The sequence below is a fragment of the Sapajus apella genome, unplaced genomic scaffold (genome assembly GCF_009761245.1).
Source record: "Sapajus apella isolate SASKATOON/1434 unplaced genomic scaffold, GSC_monkey_1.0 scaffold21, whole genome shotgun sequence".
NCBI lineage: Eukaryota > Metazoa > Chordata > Mammalia > Primates > Cebidae > Sapajus > Sapajus apella.
This window is the reverse complement of record NW_022436961.1, coordinates 4243120-4261891: the sequence shown is the minus strand read 5'-3', so window position 1 is coordinate 4261891 and position 18772 is coordinate 4243120. Positions and strand designations below refer to the sequence as shown.

The window sequence follows — 18772 nt, the reverse complement described above, 5'->3', positions numbered from 1 at the left end:
CTTCCTTCCTTCCTTCCTTCCTTCCTTCCTTCCTTCCATCTCTCCTTCCTTTCTTCCTTCCCTCCTTCCTTTTCTCTTTCTTTCTTTCGTCCTTCCTTCCTTCCTTCCTTCCTTCCTTCCTTCCTTCCTTCCTTCCTATCTTCCTTCCTCCCTTTCTTCCTTTTTTCCATCTTTCTCTCTCTCTTTCCTTCCTTCCTTCCTTCCTTTCTTTCTTCCTTCTTTCTCTCTCTCTCCTTCCTTCGTCCCTCCCTCCTTCCTTCTCTCTCTCTCTCTCTTTCTTTCTTTTACTTTTTCTTTCTTTTCTCACAGATGCCAAGAACTCACAATGGAGAAAGGACAGTCTCTTCAATATATGGTGCTGGTAAAACTGAATATTCACACACAAAAGAGTGAAAGTAAATTCCTATCTCTGAATTGACACAAAAAGATCAAAATGTGTTACAGATTTAAACATAAAACCTTAAGCCATGAAATTACTAGATGAAAAACACAAGGGAAACACTACATGACATAGGTCTGAACAAGGATTTTTTTAGACAGGACCTCAAAAGCACTTGCAGCAAAAGCAAAAAAAACAAACAAAAACAAAAAACCCGCAGCAATAACAACAAACACTACAACAAACTAAAGAGACTTTGCTTGCAAATGGACAAGACACTTGAACAGGTGAACAGACTTTCTTAAAAGGACACATACTAATAGCCAACAGTTACATTGTAGAAAGGACGAAATCCTGTCAGTGGCAACAACATATATGAACTGGAGGCATTTATCTTAAGTGAGACAAGTCAGACACAGAAAGATAAACACTGCATGTAGTTACTTATAAATGGCATATAAATGCTGTGCACACAGGGATGTAGAGTGTGGAATAATAGACAATAACGGTTTGAATGGGTGAGGAGGTGAGCAGGGGGTGGATAATGAGAGAATACTTGGTATATACAATATACAGCACTGCATTTGCTCTATCCTAGTGGTTTTGATAATTTGTATTACTATTATTCATTTTGAATGGTAATAGTAATTTTGAAAATTTTCATCTTGAGTTTATCGTTAATCCCCAAATCATTCAGGATCAGGTTGTTTAATTTCCTTATATTTCTGTTGTTTTGAGAGTTCCTTTTGGAGTTGATGTTTAGTTTTACTCCACTGTGTAAATTTTTAGTACTCCACTGGGTTCCTTTTGGAGTTGGTTTTTAGTTTTACTCTACTTTTCAGAGAAGCTACTTTATATAATTTTGATTTTTAAAAAATTTATTGAGACTTATTTTGTGGCCTATCATATTATCTGTCTTAGAGAATGTTCTATGTGTTGATGAGAAGAATGTAGTTCTTGGGTAGACTATTTTGTAAATATCTGTTAGGTCCATTTGTTCTAGAGTACAGTTTAAGTCCTATGTTTCTTTGTTGACTTTCTGCCTTGATAATCTGTCTAGTGCTGTCAGTGGAGTGTTGAAGTCACCCACTATTATTGTGTTGCTGTCTATCTTTTTTTCATAGGTCAAATAGTCATTGTCTTATGAATGTGGTAGCACCAAAGTTAGGTGCATATATATTTAGGACTGTAATACCTTCTTGTTGAATTGAACCTTTTATCATTATATAATGACATCTGTGTTAGTTGGTTCTCACACTGCTGACAAAGACATACCTGAGACCTGGTAATTTATAAAGGAAAGAGGTTTAATGGATTCACAGCTCCACATGGCTCAGGAGACCTCACAATAATGGCAGAAGATTAAGGAAAAGCAAAGAGACATCTTACAAGGCAGGAGGCATAGAAAGCTTATGCAGGGAACTCTCATTTATGAAACCATCAGATCTCATGAGACTTATTTACTACAATGCGAACAGTATGGGGAAACTGCCCCCAAGATTCAATTATCTCCATGTGACCCTACCCTTGACAGATGGGGATCATTACAATATTTGGGTGGTGACACAGTCAAACCATATCAACATCCTTTTGTCTTTTAAAATTGTTTTGGCTTAAAAGTCTATTTTATCTGATGTAAGAATAGCACCTCCTGCTTGCCTTTAGTTTCTATTTGTCTGGAATGTCTTTTCCACCCCTTTGGCTTGAGTCTGTAAGAATCTTTACTTGTTATGTGAGTCTCTAGAAGACAGCAGATATTTATAATTTGTAATTTTTTTTATTGATTCTGCCAATCTGTGTCTTCTAAGTGGTGTATTTAGACCATTTACATTAAACATTAATATTGAGATGTGAGATATAGTTCCAGTTATGATGATTGTCACTTAGATACTTTATATTCTTTATTGTGTTATTGTTTCATAGGTACTATAGATTTTATGTTTTCAAGAGGTCCTATTCTAGTGTATATTGACATTTTGTTTTAAGATGTACAACTCCTTTTAGCATTTCTTGTAAGGCTGATCTAGTAGTGACAAATTCCCTCAGCATTTGCTTCTCTGAAAAAGACTTTATGTATCCTTCATTTATAAAACTTAGTTTTGCTGGATACAAAATTCTTGGCAGTCTTTCTTTTTAAAGAGACAAAAGGTGAATGTCAACGCTTCTTGTTTGTAAGGTTTCTGCTGAGAAAGTTAAAATTTTTAGTCATTAAATATCAATTTTAGTAATTATATAATTTTGATTGTTTTAGTGCCCCATTTTCTCATTCCACATTATTTCAGTTTGAGCAACAAGTTGTATGGTAGTACAATAGTATGGTTACAACAAAACCCACCAATAACAGAAAGTTTAAAAGACCAAACTCACATATTTTAGAATGTTAAAAAAATGAGAGCCCCCTTTCTTACAAAATTGCACATATACATGTATACACAAGAAGGGGATATATAGATAGATGGATAAATAAATATATATGTCGATAGATGATAGACTGATAGATCAATAGGTAGATAGATAGAGAAAACAACAATGGATATATGACATGAAGCATACTTTACTTTCCCATGGAAATATTAACCAACCTATTTAAACAGAGGCTCTATCCATTAAGTTTGGCTTATTTGTTTGCTTGTTTACTTATTTTGACTCAGGCTATTCTATTGCAGATTCAACACCCTCTTTACTCTTGTATTTGGTGACCAATAAATATGTTTAGATCAAAGAGGAAATTTTAGTTTCTCTGAAGCTTCTATATGTGAAATGGCACTTCAGTTTGTTAGAAATATAACTCATGTAAAATTATCAATAAAGTGTTAAATGAGGATGCAATAATTGATGATTTATAGGTGATAATCATGGATACACAGGAAAGAACAGAATGTAAAATATCATAAATAATTCAATAGTTCCAGGGCATAAGTTTTGTGAGCCATTTTATATAATGCAGTAATCACTGATTGTGCTCATACCCCATAGATCATCAATTATTATTAATAGACAAAGTACAATATTTATCTAAATTTCAGTGTAGACTATGATTTCTAAAATATTTCCTATATCTCTATGATTGGACAATTTTTGGTATTCCACAGTTAGTGTTGCTATAGTCCTTCATAAGACAGTCAAGGAAAAATGTTCAAATGTGAACTGGTAGTATAGATTTGTCAGCAGATGAAGACAACAGAAGGTATATCTTTGCTCTTTTTTTCTCATTCAGCATTAACAGAGACTACATAGACCCCTACATTACTCTAGCAGGCTTACTGGAAATATTTTAAGCTTGGGATATGTTTTGAAGTAAAATTTTCTACATTGGAATTAATTTTTATATTTAAGTCCTCATGAAGATTTTATATGCATTTTTTTGCTGTCTTTACATGTCATCTTTTTCTCTTAAATTAAATACATTTTAACATTTTATAAATCCCTGTTGTTGTTTTCCAGAAAAAAAATCTTTCAAAACTATTACCCCAATATCTGGAAATACACATTATAGTGGAAAAAGCTTTGGTAAGTAAAACTTTCCTACTTGCCTTCCAGTCTTTTCCCTTCCTTCTTCTTACCCGTCCTTCCTCCATTGTCTCCCTATTTTCTCCCTCTCTCTTTTCCTCCCTTCCCCTCTGTCTTCCCTTTTTTTCTCCACCCCTCTTTCATTCATTCCTTTCTTTTGTTCCCCTCCCTCCCCCCCTCGCTTCCTTCCTTCCTTCCTTCCTTATTCCCTTTCCTCACACCCTCCCTTCTTCCCTTCCTCCCTCCCTCCCTTCCATCCTTTTTCTTTCACTCATCTTTCTTTCTGTAAGTTAGTGAAAGTTTTGTTTTAATTTTGAAGACATAAAAATTTTATTTTATTTATTTATTTTTTTAGATGGGGTTTCACCATGATGGCCAGGCTGATCTTGAACTCCTGACCTCAGGTGATCCACCACCTTGGCCTCCCAAAGTGCTAGAATTACAGGCATGAGCCACAGCGCCCGGCCAAAAATTTTCTTAATATTTTAAAATAAAGATATTTTATTTTAGGTGTCTTAGATAAATCGACAATTGTGATGAAGAACAGCCTAAATTAACCTAGAATGCTTTATACTATCTGCTTCCTCCACTACAGCTCAGTCAGTATCTCTTTGACTTTAACCCCTAATGACCCATCCTTTTATCCAACATTTTCAACTAAATCAGTTCTTTGCTTTCACATCATTTCAAAACCTTTATTCCTAACAGAAATTTCACTTCAATAATAGTAGTGTTTATGGTTTTTGTTTATTATTCTTAAAATATGTTTCAGCATAGTTTTTGAATAAATATACCTCTGGTTTTAAATATATATTTATTTTTAAAATTAGTACCATTATATATTTACTAAATGCAAAGCACCGACTAATCACTAGAAATTCTACTTTCAGGAATTCACATTTTGATGGAAAAGACAGATATGCAATCAAATAATTATGATGCACTGCATACATTATATACGAATATATGTAAAACTTTTATATATATATATACACACACACACATGCACAAAATTACAGGATGATATTGAGAAAGATGTAGGAATTGTCTCCTTTTTTTTTGAGACAGAGTCTTTTGCTCTGTTGCCCAGGCTGGGGTGCATGGCATGATCTTGGCTCACTACAACCTCCATCTCCCAGGTTCACATGATTTTCCTGCCTCAGCCTCCCAAGTAGTTGGGATTACAAATGCACACCACCACACTTGGCTAATTTTTTGTATTTTTAGTAGAGATAGTGTTTCGCTATGTTGGCCAGGCTGGTCTTGAACTCCTGACCTAGTAATCCACCTGCCTCAGCCTCCCAAATTGCTAGGATTACAGGTGTGAGCCACAGTGAGCCAGGAATTGTTAAGGAAAGGCTTCATAGAATAGATTTTTAGATGAATGGCTAGCATTTATCAGATAAATACAATACAATCAAATAGATACAAAAGTGTAAATTATAGATTATCTGTTCTACAGCATCTGCGTTATTTTGTTAAATATAATATCTTCAAGATTTACTCCTGTTGTTCCCCATAACCGTAGTTTATTTCTTGTATACTAATGTGAAGAATACCACAATTTGGTGCTATTATGAATAAAATTATTATAATCAATCTTGTTCATGTCTTTTGGTAGACATAATTTCTTTTGGTATCTGTCTATGAGCAGATCATGGGATTGGTATGTTACATTTAGACAATATTGGTAAACAGTTAAAAAGTTATTATAGTAATTTCCTGTGCTTTCAGCAATGTATGAAAGGTCCAGGGGTTCTATATCATTACAAATGATTAGAATTTATAAACTTTAAAAAGTCTCAGCCATTCTAGTGGATATATAGTGATATCATATTGTGGTTTTTAGGTGCATTTAACACATGACTGAGGTTGAGCATATTTTCATACATTATTTACCATTTGGATATTTTTCAGAGTAAACGTATAAGCTTTTCCCCATTTTAATAGTTTTCTTACTATTTTGTGGGAATTCCTTACATATTCCAAATATGAGGCCTTTTTCAGATAGCTGTGTTTTCTACCAGTCTCTCTGTTATATTTATATTCATTTAATGATGTCTTTTGATAAACATACACACTGAACCACAGTTGAGTCCATTTTATGTTTTTTAACATAAATTTCGTTTTGTTTTCAATTTAAGAAATATTTTCTTATTCCAAGGACACAATTTTACTTCCATATTATTGTATGTTTTTTTCTTTACCCTTTAAAATAAGTTTTACAGTATATTTCTAATTGAGAAATGTATATGCTGTGAGCAGGGAGTAAAGATTGTCTTTTTTCCATATAGACATCATTTGCTTCATCTCCACTTGTGAAAAATATCTCTTACTCCATAGCAATTTAAAAAAATTATGTAGCAGAATTGTGTGTGACCTATTTCTTATGTTGTTGTTCACTTCCATTGCCCTATTTTTGTTTTATTGAATTAATAATTCACTAAGTTCATTACTATAGCTTTATTGTTATATAATTTATTTGGCTTTTTCCTTTTACTAATCCTAATTATTGTTTTGACTATTCTGGGTCCCTTTTATTTAAACCCATTTTAGAATCACCCTCTAGATTTTACAAAAATGCTGTAATTTTGATTTTGGAGTTACATTGAATGGTTAGCTCACTTTGGAAAGAATTGTGATGTTAATAATATTGAGTCATTTGATCTCTGAATAAGGAGAGCCTCCTCACACACACACATCTTTACATTTTTTGTTAATTTCTTTCATTAGTGTTCTATAGTGTTCTTGAACATCTTTATTCATTTTATTGTTATGCATTTGATGATTTTGTAATGTTCTAGTAAATGGTATTTTTAATTTAATATATACGTATTTTTGCTCCGGTTTATAAAAACATAGCTGAGATTAATGTATTCATCTTATATCTTGTGATTTTTGCCTAATTTGCTGGTTAATTGTTGTGTTTCATTTTTTGTAGATTTTTTATTATTCTATGTACACAATCATATTATTTGTGAATAATTACATTTTAATTTTTATTTTTCAATTTTTATTCCCTTTTATCTATTTATGTATACATGTATTTATTATCTATTTATTTTACTTTTATTTCATTTTATTCTTTTATTGTCCTAGCTTGACTCTGAAGTACAATGTTAAATAGACTGATGTGTATATTTCTAAATTTTTCCCTAACTTACAGATTAACCATTCTCTCTAATTTTCATGTTAGCTCTTAGTTTTTGGTAGGTGATCTTTATAATATTGAGAAAGTTCCTTTATATTCCCTGTTTTCCAAGATTTTTATCACAGATAGCTGTTTTTCATCAATTTTCTTTTCTGCTCTTACATAGATGATCAGTGGGTATAGAGAGCCATACTTGTGTTTCTAAAATATACCATACTTATTTATTACATTTTTGTCAATTTTTATAAATAACTGGATCTTTTATTTAATATTTTGATTTTGATTTTAGGGTTTATATTCATAAATAATTATATATTATATTCCTTTCTTATAGAAAGGAATCAAGATAATCCTAGCCTCATCAAATAAGTTAGTGAGTTTTCTTCTTCTTATAGTCTGTCCAAGAATTTAGGTATTATGAATATGACCCTTTCCACATATAGCTGGAAAATACTCTGAAACCCTGTAGACCTTAAGTTTTCTTTGAGGAAATATTTTAAAGTACACATTAAATTTATTTGATATACATAGGAAAGTTTAGATTTTCTTTAAACTTGTTTTAGTTTCTACAAGTTAGATTGTTATGATTTGAATGTATCCTTTTCATAATTCAGGTATTGAAACATAATGGCCAATGTTATGGCTTTAAGGCATGAGGCAATTATCAAATTTCTTAGAATGAATTTGTAATACATTCTTTTTAACTTTTAAAAATTGGTTAATTTGTAGCATCACCATTTCAAATGTTCACCAATGATATTGGTGGGATATTCCCCTTTGCTCTTTAGCTGAATTTTATTATTTTAAACTTATTATTTTGAAAGAACTTTAAACTTACATGAAAGTTAAGAAACAGTAAAATGTTCCCATATATTTTTCCATAACTTACCCTAAGTTAACATCTTACATAATCATAATATAGTAATCAAAACATAAAAGCTAATGTATCTACATTATTATCAACTAAAAAAATTTTGACATTTTTCTCATAAATGCCTTTTTCCTAATTTAGTCCACAATTATAAGATCCTACATTCCATTGAGTTGATATGTCTCTTTTCTCTCCACCAATCTTGGCAGTACTATGATATTTGTCTTTCATGTACCTTGGCACTAATGGAGAATACGTGCCAGTTATTTCATAGAAATGTTTCTCAGATCAAAAAGACCCTTTCTTGTTAAGCTGTTGTTAGTGTTGCTTTCATAAAACAAAATGTCTGCCCTTTTCCTATATTCTGAATGATTTTTGTGCAAATGCCTTTACTTGTTCTTTACATATTATTTAAATGTCTGTAACAATTAACTTTTCTTTTTCAGAGAGAGAGCGAGAGAGAGAGAGAGAGAGAGACAGGGCCTCACTGTGTTGTGCAGCCTGGAATGCAGTGACAAAATCATACCTCACTGCAATCTCAAACTCGTGGCCTAAACCAGTCCTCCTGCCTCAGCCTTCTGAGTAGCTGGGACTACAGGCACACACCACAATGCCTGGATAATTCTTTTTTAGTTTTTATAGAGACAAAGTCTCACCATGTTGTCCAAACCTCAGTCTCCCAAAGTGCTGGGGTTATAGGCATGAGCCACTGCACCTGCCCAACAATTAACCCTTATAGTCCTTTCGACCTGATATTTCTTTTATGGGATGGTTTAAAATGACAGAATCCACTTTAATAGTTACATGATTATATAGTCTTTGAACTTTACCTTTGACCATATTGGCAAATGACATTTTAAATAATATTTTCAAATGTATTAAAATGTAGTAAGCTATTTCATACTTTATTATCACCATTTTAGATATCATAATCCTCTTTCATTCCTGATATTGGCAATTCACATCTCTCTTTTTATTTTTTTTTTAAAGTTTTCACATCTCTCTTTTTGTTTTTTTTTTAAAGTATATATATTTAAGATGTCTACATCAGGTTGTTTTTATATACATAGTATTACATTTTTGTGGTAAAAGTACCTAAAATCTACTCTCTTAGCAAATTTCCAGTATATAAAGCAATATTGTTGACTGTAGCTCTCGTGTGTACATTAGGTCTCTAGACTTATTGATTCTACATAACCCAAACTTTGTATCCTATGAATGCCATTTCCACATTTCTCCCAACACGCTGACCTCTGCCTTTTGACAGCCACCTTTTCACTTTGTTTCTATGTATTTGAATATATTTGTTTTGTTTTGTTTAGATACCACATGTAAGTGAGGTCATGTAGTATTTTCTGTTCTGTATCTGGCTTATTTCACTTATCATAATGCCCTCCAGGTTCATCCATTTGTCACAAATGACAGAATAACCATTTTGAAGGCTTAATAATATTTCTCTGTGTGTATAATATATATATGTATATATGTAATATATAATCCATAAATACTTAAGTCCCTTATATAAAATAGCTTAGAATTTGCTCAAGCCTACACACATTCTCCTATGTACTTTAAAACAACTCTAGATTACTTATAATACCTAATACAATGCCTAAACATCATTGCATTCACTTGGATTCAAAATGATACTTTCATGAAAAATAAAATTTATTTTTCAGTATGATTATATGGGATCTGAAATGATGACTGTAACACAAAAAATTGTCCAGGTTATTGGGCTTGTCAACACAGTAAGTTTTTACTTTTTCACATTTCCATTTATATGAAAGTTTATTTAATATAATTTGGATTCTATCTTGGCAAATTAATAACAACTACTTTTATTAGTTTAATACTCAAAATACTGGAACATTTTCTTCATTTTTTAATGTACTTTTTAAATGTAATAACTTGTTACTTTAAAAATGTACCATAAATCTTACTTTTAGATGTTTACCCAGTTGAAATTGACTGTTATACTGTCTTCCTTGGAATTATGGTCAAATGAAAACCAGATTTCCACCAGTGGGGATGCTGATGCTATATTACAAAGATTTTTGGCATGGAAACGGGACTATCTTACCCTACAGCCCCATGACGTAGCATACTTATTTGTGTAAGCACAATGTTCTACATTAATAAAGATATCTGCATATATAATTATTTTAAATTGGTAACTTAGTGAATTTATTGTGTTCTTCAATTTTCCTTAAGCCCCTTTGAAAATGTTTAAAAATAAGTAGCCTTAGCCGGGTGCAGTGGTTCACGCCTGTAATCCCAGCACTGGGAGGCTGAGTCGGGCGGATAACTAGGGGCTGGGAGTTCAAGACCACCATGACCAAAATGAAGTAGTGAAACCCCTTCACTACTAAAAATACAAAAATTAGCCAGACGTGGTGGTGCATGCCTGTAATCCCAGCTACTCAGGAGGCTAAGGCAGGAGAATCCTTGAACCAGGCAGATGGAGATTGTAGTGGGCCAAAATCATGTCATTGCACTCCAGCCTGGGCAATGAGAGCAAAACTCTGTCTCAAAAATAAAATAATAAAATAAAATAAAATAAAAAAGTAGCCTTTGCCGTGGAGGTGCTAGTGTACTTAAATATATAATAAAAAGTACAATAAATAGTTTTGTATTAGAATATTTTGGAGTATAATATTATTTTTAAAATCTGCATTTCATGAACTTCTATGATATTGACTTTACTACAGAAAACATGTAATCCTTAGTTTATGAATGATGTAAAAATGGAGACTATTCAGTTAAAATTATCTATGATAAGTTAATGCGTTTCATGTCTACTTTTACTAGGAGTGATTTGGGTTTTTTTTAATATTTAGTTTTTAAAAATGCTATCTTTAGGACGGTAAGATTACTTCTTCCACAAATTAAAAATTATTTTCTCTTTAACTTTTGGCAACCAAACAAAGCTGGATTTGAGCTAATGAAATTATATCCATTTTAAGAGTTACACAAGCATTGGTATTAAAGTGAATTAATTCAAGTCAATGATTTTAGCATTTTGTGTAGCTTATTAGATATTATCTAGTTTGAAACTTTATATATTTGTAAAGTCATTTCTAAAATTTTATAAAAAGGTTTAATTTAATAAATAAGTCTATGAATTTTTTTTGCATAACTATGTTTATTAAAAGACAATATTATCATAATGTAGTTACAGGAAACATCCTAAATATGTGGGAGCAACATTTCCTGGCACCATATGCAATAAAAGCTATGATGCAGGTATTGTTATGGTATGTAATTTTTATTCTTCTTTACACCACTATTTTTAAGCCTTATATGTTTTGTAAGTATTAATTTAAATAGTTAAATAGTGTATAACCACTTGATCTTTTTCTGTATGCGTATGTGCATTATGATTTCATTGGGATAAAATTATTAGAATCTCAGAAAGTTTATTTATAAAGTTCGAATACAAAGAATATTATGTGAACAAACCTTTTAGTGTAACCACTCACCAACTGTTCATAATGGACACGAACATTTGCTTTAAATTTTTAAATAAATAAAACATTAGAGCAATGTTAAAGCCTCTTGCACATTTGCTCCAAGTTCAATAAATAGCAAAAATTATAAATTTGTTTTTGCAATTTTACATGTAATTTATGCTGTCTTAATAAATATATGTATGCATAAATAATATATATTGTTTTTAGAAATTGAAAATTTGTATATTGATAAAAGTGTTTCCTGCATAATCTACAACCCCTAAATCCTCTTTCTCAATTAAAAAATTTCTTCTTTGTAACCATATAACTCCATGTTAATTTCTTTTTAAAGAGAAGTTTTACTGAAGTACAAAATATAGTATATAAAGAAAATTCCACAAGTCACAATTAACTTTTATCAAGTTTATACATAGGTGTAAATACCACAAAAATCAAGAAATAGAATGCTATCAACACTTCAGAAGGTACTTATGAATCATGCGTCCTCCCACCTACCACCCATACCAAAGGAAATTTAATTTTACTTCTTTTTGAAGTTTACATAAGCAGAAGACAGTGTGTATTCTTGTGTGCTCCATTTTGCTTAATATTATGATACCCCAGAAAACATGTAATCATTAGTTCATGAATGATGTAAAAATGGAGACTATTCAGTTAAAATTATCCATGATAAGTTAATATATTTCATGTCTACTTTTTACTAGGAGTGATTTGGTTTTTTAAAAAATACTTAGTTTTAAAAAATGCTTATCTTTAGGACTGGTAAGATTGCTTCTTTCACAAATTAAAAAATATTTTCTCTTTAACTTTTGGTAACCAAACAAAGCTGGATTTGAGCTAATGAAATTATATCCATTTTAAGAGTTACACAAGGAAATTGCATTGGTATTAAAGTGAATTAAAGTCAAAGATTTTAGTATTTTGTATAGTTATTAGATATTATCTAGTTTAAAACTTTATATATTTGCAAAGTCAGAATGTTATTAACACTTGAGAAGGTACTTATGAATCTACTTATATTTATATTTTTATGGGTAGGAATAGTTTGTTCATTCTTTTACCATTGGTAAAATATATGCCCATGAAGTTTTCTGACTATTGAAATATGAGTATTATCTATTGGTTTCCAATTATTGAAATTAGAATGTAACATCCTAATAGTGCATCATATCTATATTTTGACTCCTTCATTCCTCCTCTATAATTATATACCTTATTTGACTTGTGTCTTATTCGCTAATGAGCCAAGTAATGAAAGACTAAATTGCCTTGTGTGCCCTTTAGTTCTTACTAAATTTAATAATTGCATCATATTGATTTGTGAAACAATTTTTAATAAAATTATACATTGTTTCTAGTTTTCTCCTTGTTTCACAAGTTCCTCTTTCCTTTCCTGGAGACATTCTGCAGAAATTGTCTATTTTGTCAATCTACCTTAGACCTGTTGCCTAGGTAGGGTTTGTGAATTTTCAATCTTGTTTCTTTTGTGTTATGGGTATTCCTCTTTTATATTTTGCTCATTTTTTTAGAAGTGAGCTCCTATACTTTATTGACAAGAAAGGTGGGAAGTAAATTGTGTGATAGAAAAAATTTTAAATTATTTTATTTTTTATTCCAACTTTTTTTAAAATTATATTTTAGGTTTTGGGGTACCTGTGAAGATCATGCAAGCTTGTTGCATAGGTACACACATGGCAGTGTGATTTGCTGTCTTCCTCCCCTTCACCTACATCTGGCATTTCTCCCCATGTTATCTCTCCCCACCTCCCCACCCCCCGTCCCTCCCCCATTTCCCCCCAACAGACCCCAGTATGTAGAGCTCCCCTCCCTGTGTCCATGTGTTCTCATTGTTCAACACCCACCTTTGAGTGAGAACATGTGGTGTTTGATTTTCTGCTCTTGTGTCAGTTTGCTAAGACTGATGGTTTCCAGGTTCATCCATGTCCCTACAAAGGACATGAACTCATCATTTTTGATGGCTGCATAATATTCCATGGTGTGTATGTATCACATTTTCCGTGTCCAGTCTATCATCGATGGGCATTTGGGTTGGTTCCAGGTCTTTGCTATTGTAAACAGTGCCGCAATGAAAATTTGTGTGCACGTGTCCTTATAGTAGAACAATTTATAATCCTTTGGATATATACCCAGTAATGAGATTGCTGGGTCAAATGGAATTTCTATTTCTAGGTCCTTGAGGAATCACCACACTGTCTTCCACAATGGTTGAACTAGTTTACTCTCCCACCAACAGTGTAAAAGTGTTCCTATTTCTCCACATCCTCTCCAGCATCTGTTGTCTCCAGATTTTTTAATGATCGCCATTCTAACTGGCGTGAGATGGTATCTCAATGTAGTTTTGATTTGCATTTCTCTGATGACCAGTGATGATGAGCATTTTTTCATATGTTTGTTGGCCTCATGTATGTCTTTTTTGAAGTGTCTGTTCATATCCTTTGCCCACTTTTGAATGGGCTTGTTTGTTTCTTTGTTGTAGATCTGTTTTAGTTCTTTGTAAATTCTGGATATCAGCCCTTTGTCAGATGGGTAGACAGCAAAAATGTTTTCCCATTCTGTTGGTTGCCGATTCACTCTAATGACTGTATCTTTTGCTGTTTTGGTCATGAAGTCCGTACCTACGGCTAGGTCCTGAATGGTTTTGCCTAGATTTTCTTCTAGGGTTTTTATGGTGTTAAGACTTATGTTTAAGTCTTTAATACATTTGGAGTTAATTTTAGTGTAAGGCGTCAGGAAGGGATCCAGTTTCTGCTTTCTGCACATGGCCAGGCAGTTTTCCCAACACCATTTATTAAACAGGGAATCCTTTCCCCATTGCTTGTTTTTTTTCAGGTTTGTCAAAGATCGGATGGTTGTAGATATGTGGTGTTGCCTCCAAGGCCTCTGTTCTATTCCATTGGTCTATATCTCTGTTTTGGTACCAGTACCATGCTGTTTTGATTACTGTAGACTTGTAGTATAGGTTGAAGTCCAATAGTGTGATGCCTCCCACTTTGTTATTTTTGCTTAGAATTGACTTGGCTATGCAGGCTCTCTTTTGGTTCCGGATGAAGTTTAAGGTGGTTTTTTCCAGTTCTGTGAAGAAGGTCATTGGTAGCTTGATGGGAATAGTGTTAAATCTGTAAATTACTTTGGTCAGTATGGCCATTTTCATGATATTGATTCTTCCTAACCATGAACATGGAATGTTTCTCCATCTCTTTGTGTCCTCTCTTATTTCGTTGAGCAGTGGCTTGTAGTTCTCCTTGAAGAGGTCTTTTACATTCCTTGTTAGTTGTATTCCTAGGTATTTTATTCTCTTTGTGGCAATTGCGAATGGCAGTTCGTTCTTGATTTGGCTCTCTTTAAGTCTGTTATTGGTGTATAGGAATGCTTGTGATTTTTGCACATTGATTTTGTATCCTGAGACTTCGCTGAAGTTGCTTATCAGTTTCAGGAGATTTGGGGCTGAGATGATGGGGTCTTCTCGATATACAATCATGTCGCCTGCAAATAGAGACAATTTGACTTCCTCCTTTCCTATTTGAATACACTTTATTTCTTTTTCTTGCCTGATAGTACTTCCAGTACTATATTGAATAGGAGTGGTGAGAGGGGGCATCCTTGTCTAGTGCCAGATTTCAAGGGGAATGCTTCCAGTTTTTGCCCATTCAGTATGATATTGGCTGTTGGTTTGTTTTAAATAGCTTTTATTATTTTGAGATACGTTCTGTCAATACCTAGTTTATTGAGGGATTTTAGCATAAAGGGCTGCTGAATTTTGTCAAAGGCCTTCTCTGCATCAATTGAGATAATCATGTGGTTTTTGTCTCTGGTTCTGTTTATGTGGTGAATTACATTTATAGACTTGCATATGTTGAACCAGCCTGCATCCCTGGGATGAAGCCTACTTGATCATGGTGGATAAGCTTTTTGATGTGCTGTTGCAATAGGCTTGCCAGTATTTTTTTGAAGATTTTTGCATCTATGTTCATCACAGATATTGGCCTGAAGTTTTCTTTTCTTGTTGCGTTTCTACCGGGCTTTGGTATCAGGATGATGCTTGTCTCATAAAATGATTTGGGAAGGATTCCCTCTTTTTGGGTTATTTGGAATAGTTTCAGAAGGAATGGTACCAGCTCCTCTTTGTATGTCTGGTAGAATTCGTCTGTGAACCCATCTGTACCTGGGCTTTTTTTGGGTGGTAGGCTCTTAATTGCTGCCTCAACTTCAGACCTTGTTATTGGTCTATTCAGGGTTTTGACTTCTTCCTGGTTTAGGCTTGGTAGGAGGCAAGTGTCCAGGAATTTATCCATTTCTTCCAGGTTTACTAGTTTATGTGCATAGAATTGTTTGTAATAATCTCTGATGATGGTTTGAATTTCTGTGGAATCTGTGTGATATCTCCTTTATGGTTTTTTATTGCATCAGTTTGGTTATTCTCTCTTTTCTTTTTATTAATCTGGCTAGTGGTCTGTCTATTTTGTTGATCTTTTCGAAAAACCAGCTCCTGGATTTATTGATTTTTTGAAGGGTTTTTTGTTTCTCTATCTCCTTCAGTTCTGCTCTGATCTTAGCTATTTCTTGTCTTCTGCTAGGTTTTGAGTTTTTTTGATCTTGCTGCTCTAGCTCTTTCAATTTTGATGCTAGGGTTTCAATTTTAGATCTCTCCTTGCTTCTCATGTGGGCACTTATTGCTATATATTTTCCTCTAGAGACTGCTTTAAATGTGTCCCTGAGATTCTGGTATGTTGTGCCTTTGTTCTCGTTGGTTTCGAAGAACATCTTTATATTTGCCTTCATTGCATTGTTTATCCAGTCAACATTCAAGAGCCAGTTGTTCAGTTTCCATGAAGCTGTGCGGTTCTGGGTTAGTTTCTACATTCTGAGTTCTAACTCAATTGCACTGTGATCTGAGAGACTGTTTGTTATGATTTCCGTTCTTTTGCATTTCCTGAGGAGTGATTTATTTGCAATTATGTGGTCAATTTTAGAGTAGGTGTGATGTGGTGCTGAGAAGAATGTATATTCTGTGGATTTGGGGTGGAGAGTTCTGTAAATGTTTATTAGGTTTGCTTGGTCCAGCTCTGAGTTCAAGTCCTGGATATCCTTGTTAATTTTCTGTCTCATTGATCTGTCTAATATTGACAATGTGATGTTAAAGCCTCGCACTATTATTGTGTGGGAGTCTAAGTCTCTTTGTAAGTCATTAAGAACTTGCCTTATGTATCTGGGTGCTCCTGTATTGGGTGCGTATATATTTAAGATCGTTAGCTCTTCTTGTTGCATTGATCCTTTTACCATTATGTAATGTCCTTCTTTGTCTCTTTTGATCTTTGTTGCTTTAAAGTCTATTTTATCAGAGATGAGAATTGCAACTCCTGCTTTTTTTTTTTGCTCTCCATTTACTTGGTAAATCTTCCTCCATCCCTTTAATTTGAGCATTTGTGTATCTTTGCATGTGAGATGGGTTTCCTGGGTACAGCACACTGATGGGTTTTGGCTTTTTATCCAATTTGCCAGTCTGTGTCTTTTGACTGGGGCATTTAGTCCATTTACATTTAAGAATAATATTGTTGTGTATGAATTTGATACTGCCATTTTGATGCTAGCTGGCTGTTTTGTTTGTTGGTTCGTGCAGATTCTTGATTGTGTTGATGCTGTTTACCGTTTGGTATGTTTTTGGAGTGGCTGGTACTGGTTGTTCCTTTATATGTGTAGAGCCTCTTTCAGGAGCTCTTGTAAAGCAGGTCTGGTGGTGACGAAATCTCGGAGTACTTGTTTGTTTGCAAAGGATTTTATTTTTCTTTCACTTATGAAGCTTAGCTTGGCTGGATAGGAGATTCGGGGTTGAAAGTTCTTTTCTTTAAGGATATTGAATATTGGCCCCCACTCTCTTCTGGCTAGTAGGGTTTCTGCTGAGAGATATGCTGTGAGCCTGATGGGCTTCCCTTTGTGGGTAACCCGACCTTTCTCTCTGGCTGCCCTTAGAATTTTCTCCTTCATTTCAACCCTGGTGAATCTGACGATTATGTGCCTTGGGGTTGCTCTGCTTAAGGCATATCTTTGTGGTGTTCTCTGTATTTCCTGGACTTGAATATTGGCCTACCTTGCTAGGTTGGGGAAGTTTCCTGGATAATATCCTGAAGAGTATTTTCCAGCTTGGATTTCATTCTCTTCATCACATTCAGGTACACCTATCAAACGTAGATTAGGTCTTTCCACATAGTCCCATATTTCTTGGAGACTTTGTTCATTCTTTTTTACCCTTTTTTCTGTATTCTTGCCTTCTCATTTTATTTCATTTAGTTGATCTTCGACCTCTGATATCCTTTCTTCTGCTTGGTCAATTTGGCTGTTGAAACTTGTGCATGCTTTGCAGAGTTCTTGTGTTGTGTTTTTCAGCTCCATCAATACACTTATATTCCTCTGTATGTTGTCCATGCTTGTTAGCATTTCGTGAAATCTTTTTTCAAGGTTCTTAATTTCTTTGCATTGGGTTAGAACATGTTCTTTTAGCTCACTGTAGTTTCTTATTACCCACCTTCTGAAGTCTGATTCTGTCATTTCATCACACTCCTTCTCCATCCAGCCTTGTTCCCATGCTGGTGAGGAGTTGTGATCCCTTTTAGGAGGAGAGGTGTTCTGGTTTCGGGTGTTTTCATCCTTTTTGCCCTGGTTTCTTCCCATCTTTGTGGGTTTATCCACCTGTCGTCTTTGTAGTTGCTGACTTTCAGATTGGGTCTCTGAGCGAACTTCCAGTTTGTGGATGCTGAAGTTATTTCTTTTTCTTAGCTTTCCTTCTAACAGCCTGACCCCTCTGCTGTGGGACTGCTGGGGTCCACTCCAGGCCCTGCTTGCTGGGGGATCACCTGTAGCAGCTACGGAACAGTAAGGGTTGCTACCAGTTTCCTCTTCTGCTATCTTTGTCCCAGAAGAATGCCCACCAAATGTCAGTCTGTTCTCTCCTTTATGAGGTGACTCTTTGGATATATGGGGGCCAGGGAGCTGCTTGAGGAGACAGTCTGTCCTTTATTGGAGCTCAAGTCCTGAGCTGTGAGCTCCATTGTTCAGAGTTGCTGGGCAGGTACATTTAGGTCTGCTGCAGCAGAACTTATAAACTCCCCTTTTTTAAATTTTTTCCAAGGTGCTCTGTCCAGGGAGTTAGGGCTTTATTTATGAGTTTCCCTTGTGCTGCTGCCTTTTTTTTTTCTTTCAGGGCTGCCCTGCGCAGCAAGGAGGCAGCCTAGTCACTGTCTGCCTGCAGAGGCTTTGCTGAGCTGCTGTGGGTTCCGCCCAGCTGCCATGTGATCTTCCCTGCTGTCCTGTTTATATGGGTGTAGTTAGAACTGCCTTGGCATTGGTGGCCCACCTCTGTTATGGCAGACTCT

General features: G+C 34.1%; 1 protein-coding gene across 7 annotated transcripts in view; it reads left to right on the top strand.

The window, feature by feature from the left end:
- The window catches only part of ADAM18 (ADAM metallopeptidase domain 18), a 107165-nt gene that overhangs the window by 20229 nt on the left and 68164 nt on the right, over positions 1 to 18772 (top strand). For all 7 annotated transcript variants that reach the window (XM_032288136.1, XM_032288135.1, XM_032288130.1 and 4 more), the window contains 4 exons: positions 3824 to 3889; positions 9591 to 9662; positions 9861 to 10027; positions 11087 to 11168. In XM_032288136.1, coding sequence (XP_032144027.1) covers positions 3824 to 3889; positions 9591 to 9662; positions 9861 to 10027; positions 11087 to 11168 — 387 coding nt within the window. The remainder of the gene's footprint in view (positions 1 to 3823; positions 3890 to 9590; positions 9663 to 9860; positions 10028 to 11086; positions 11169 to 18772) is intronic.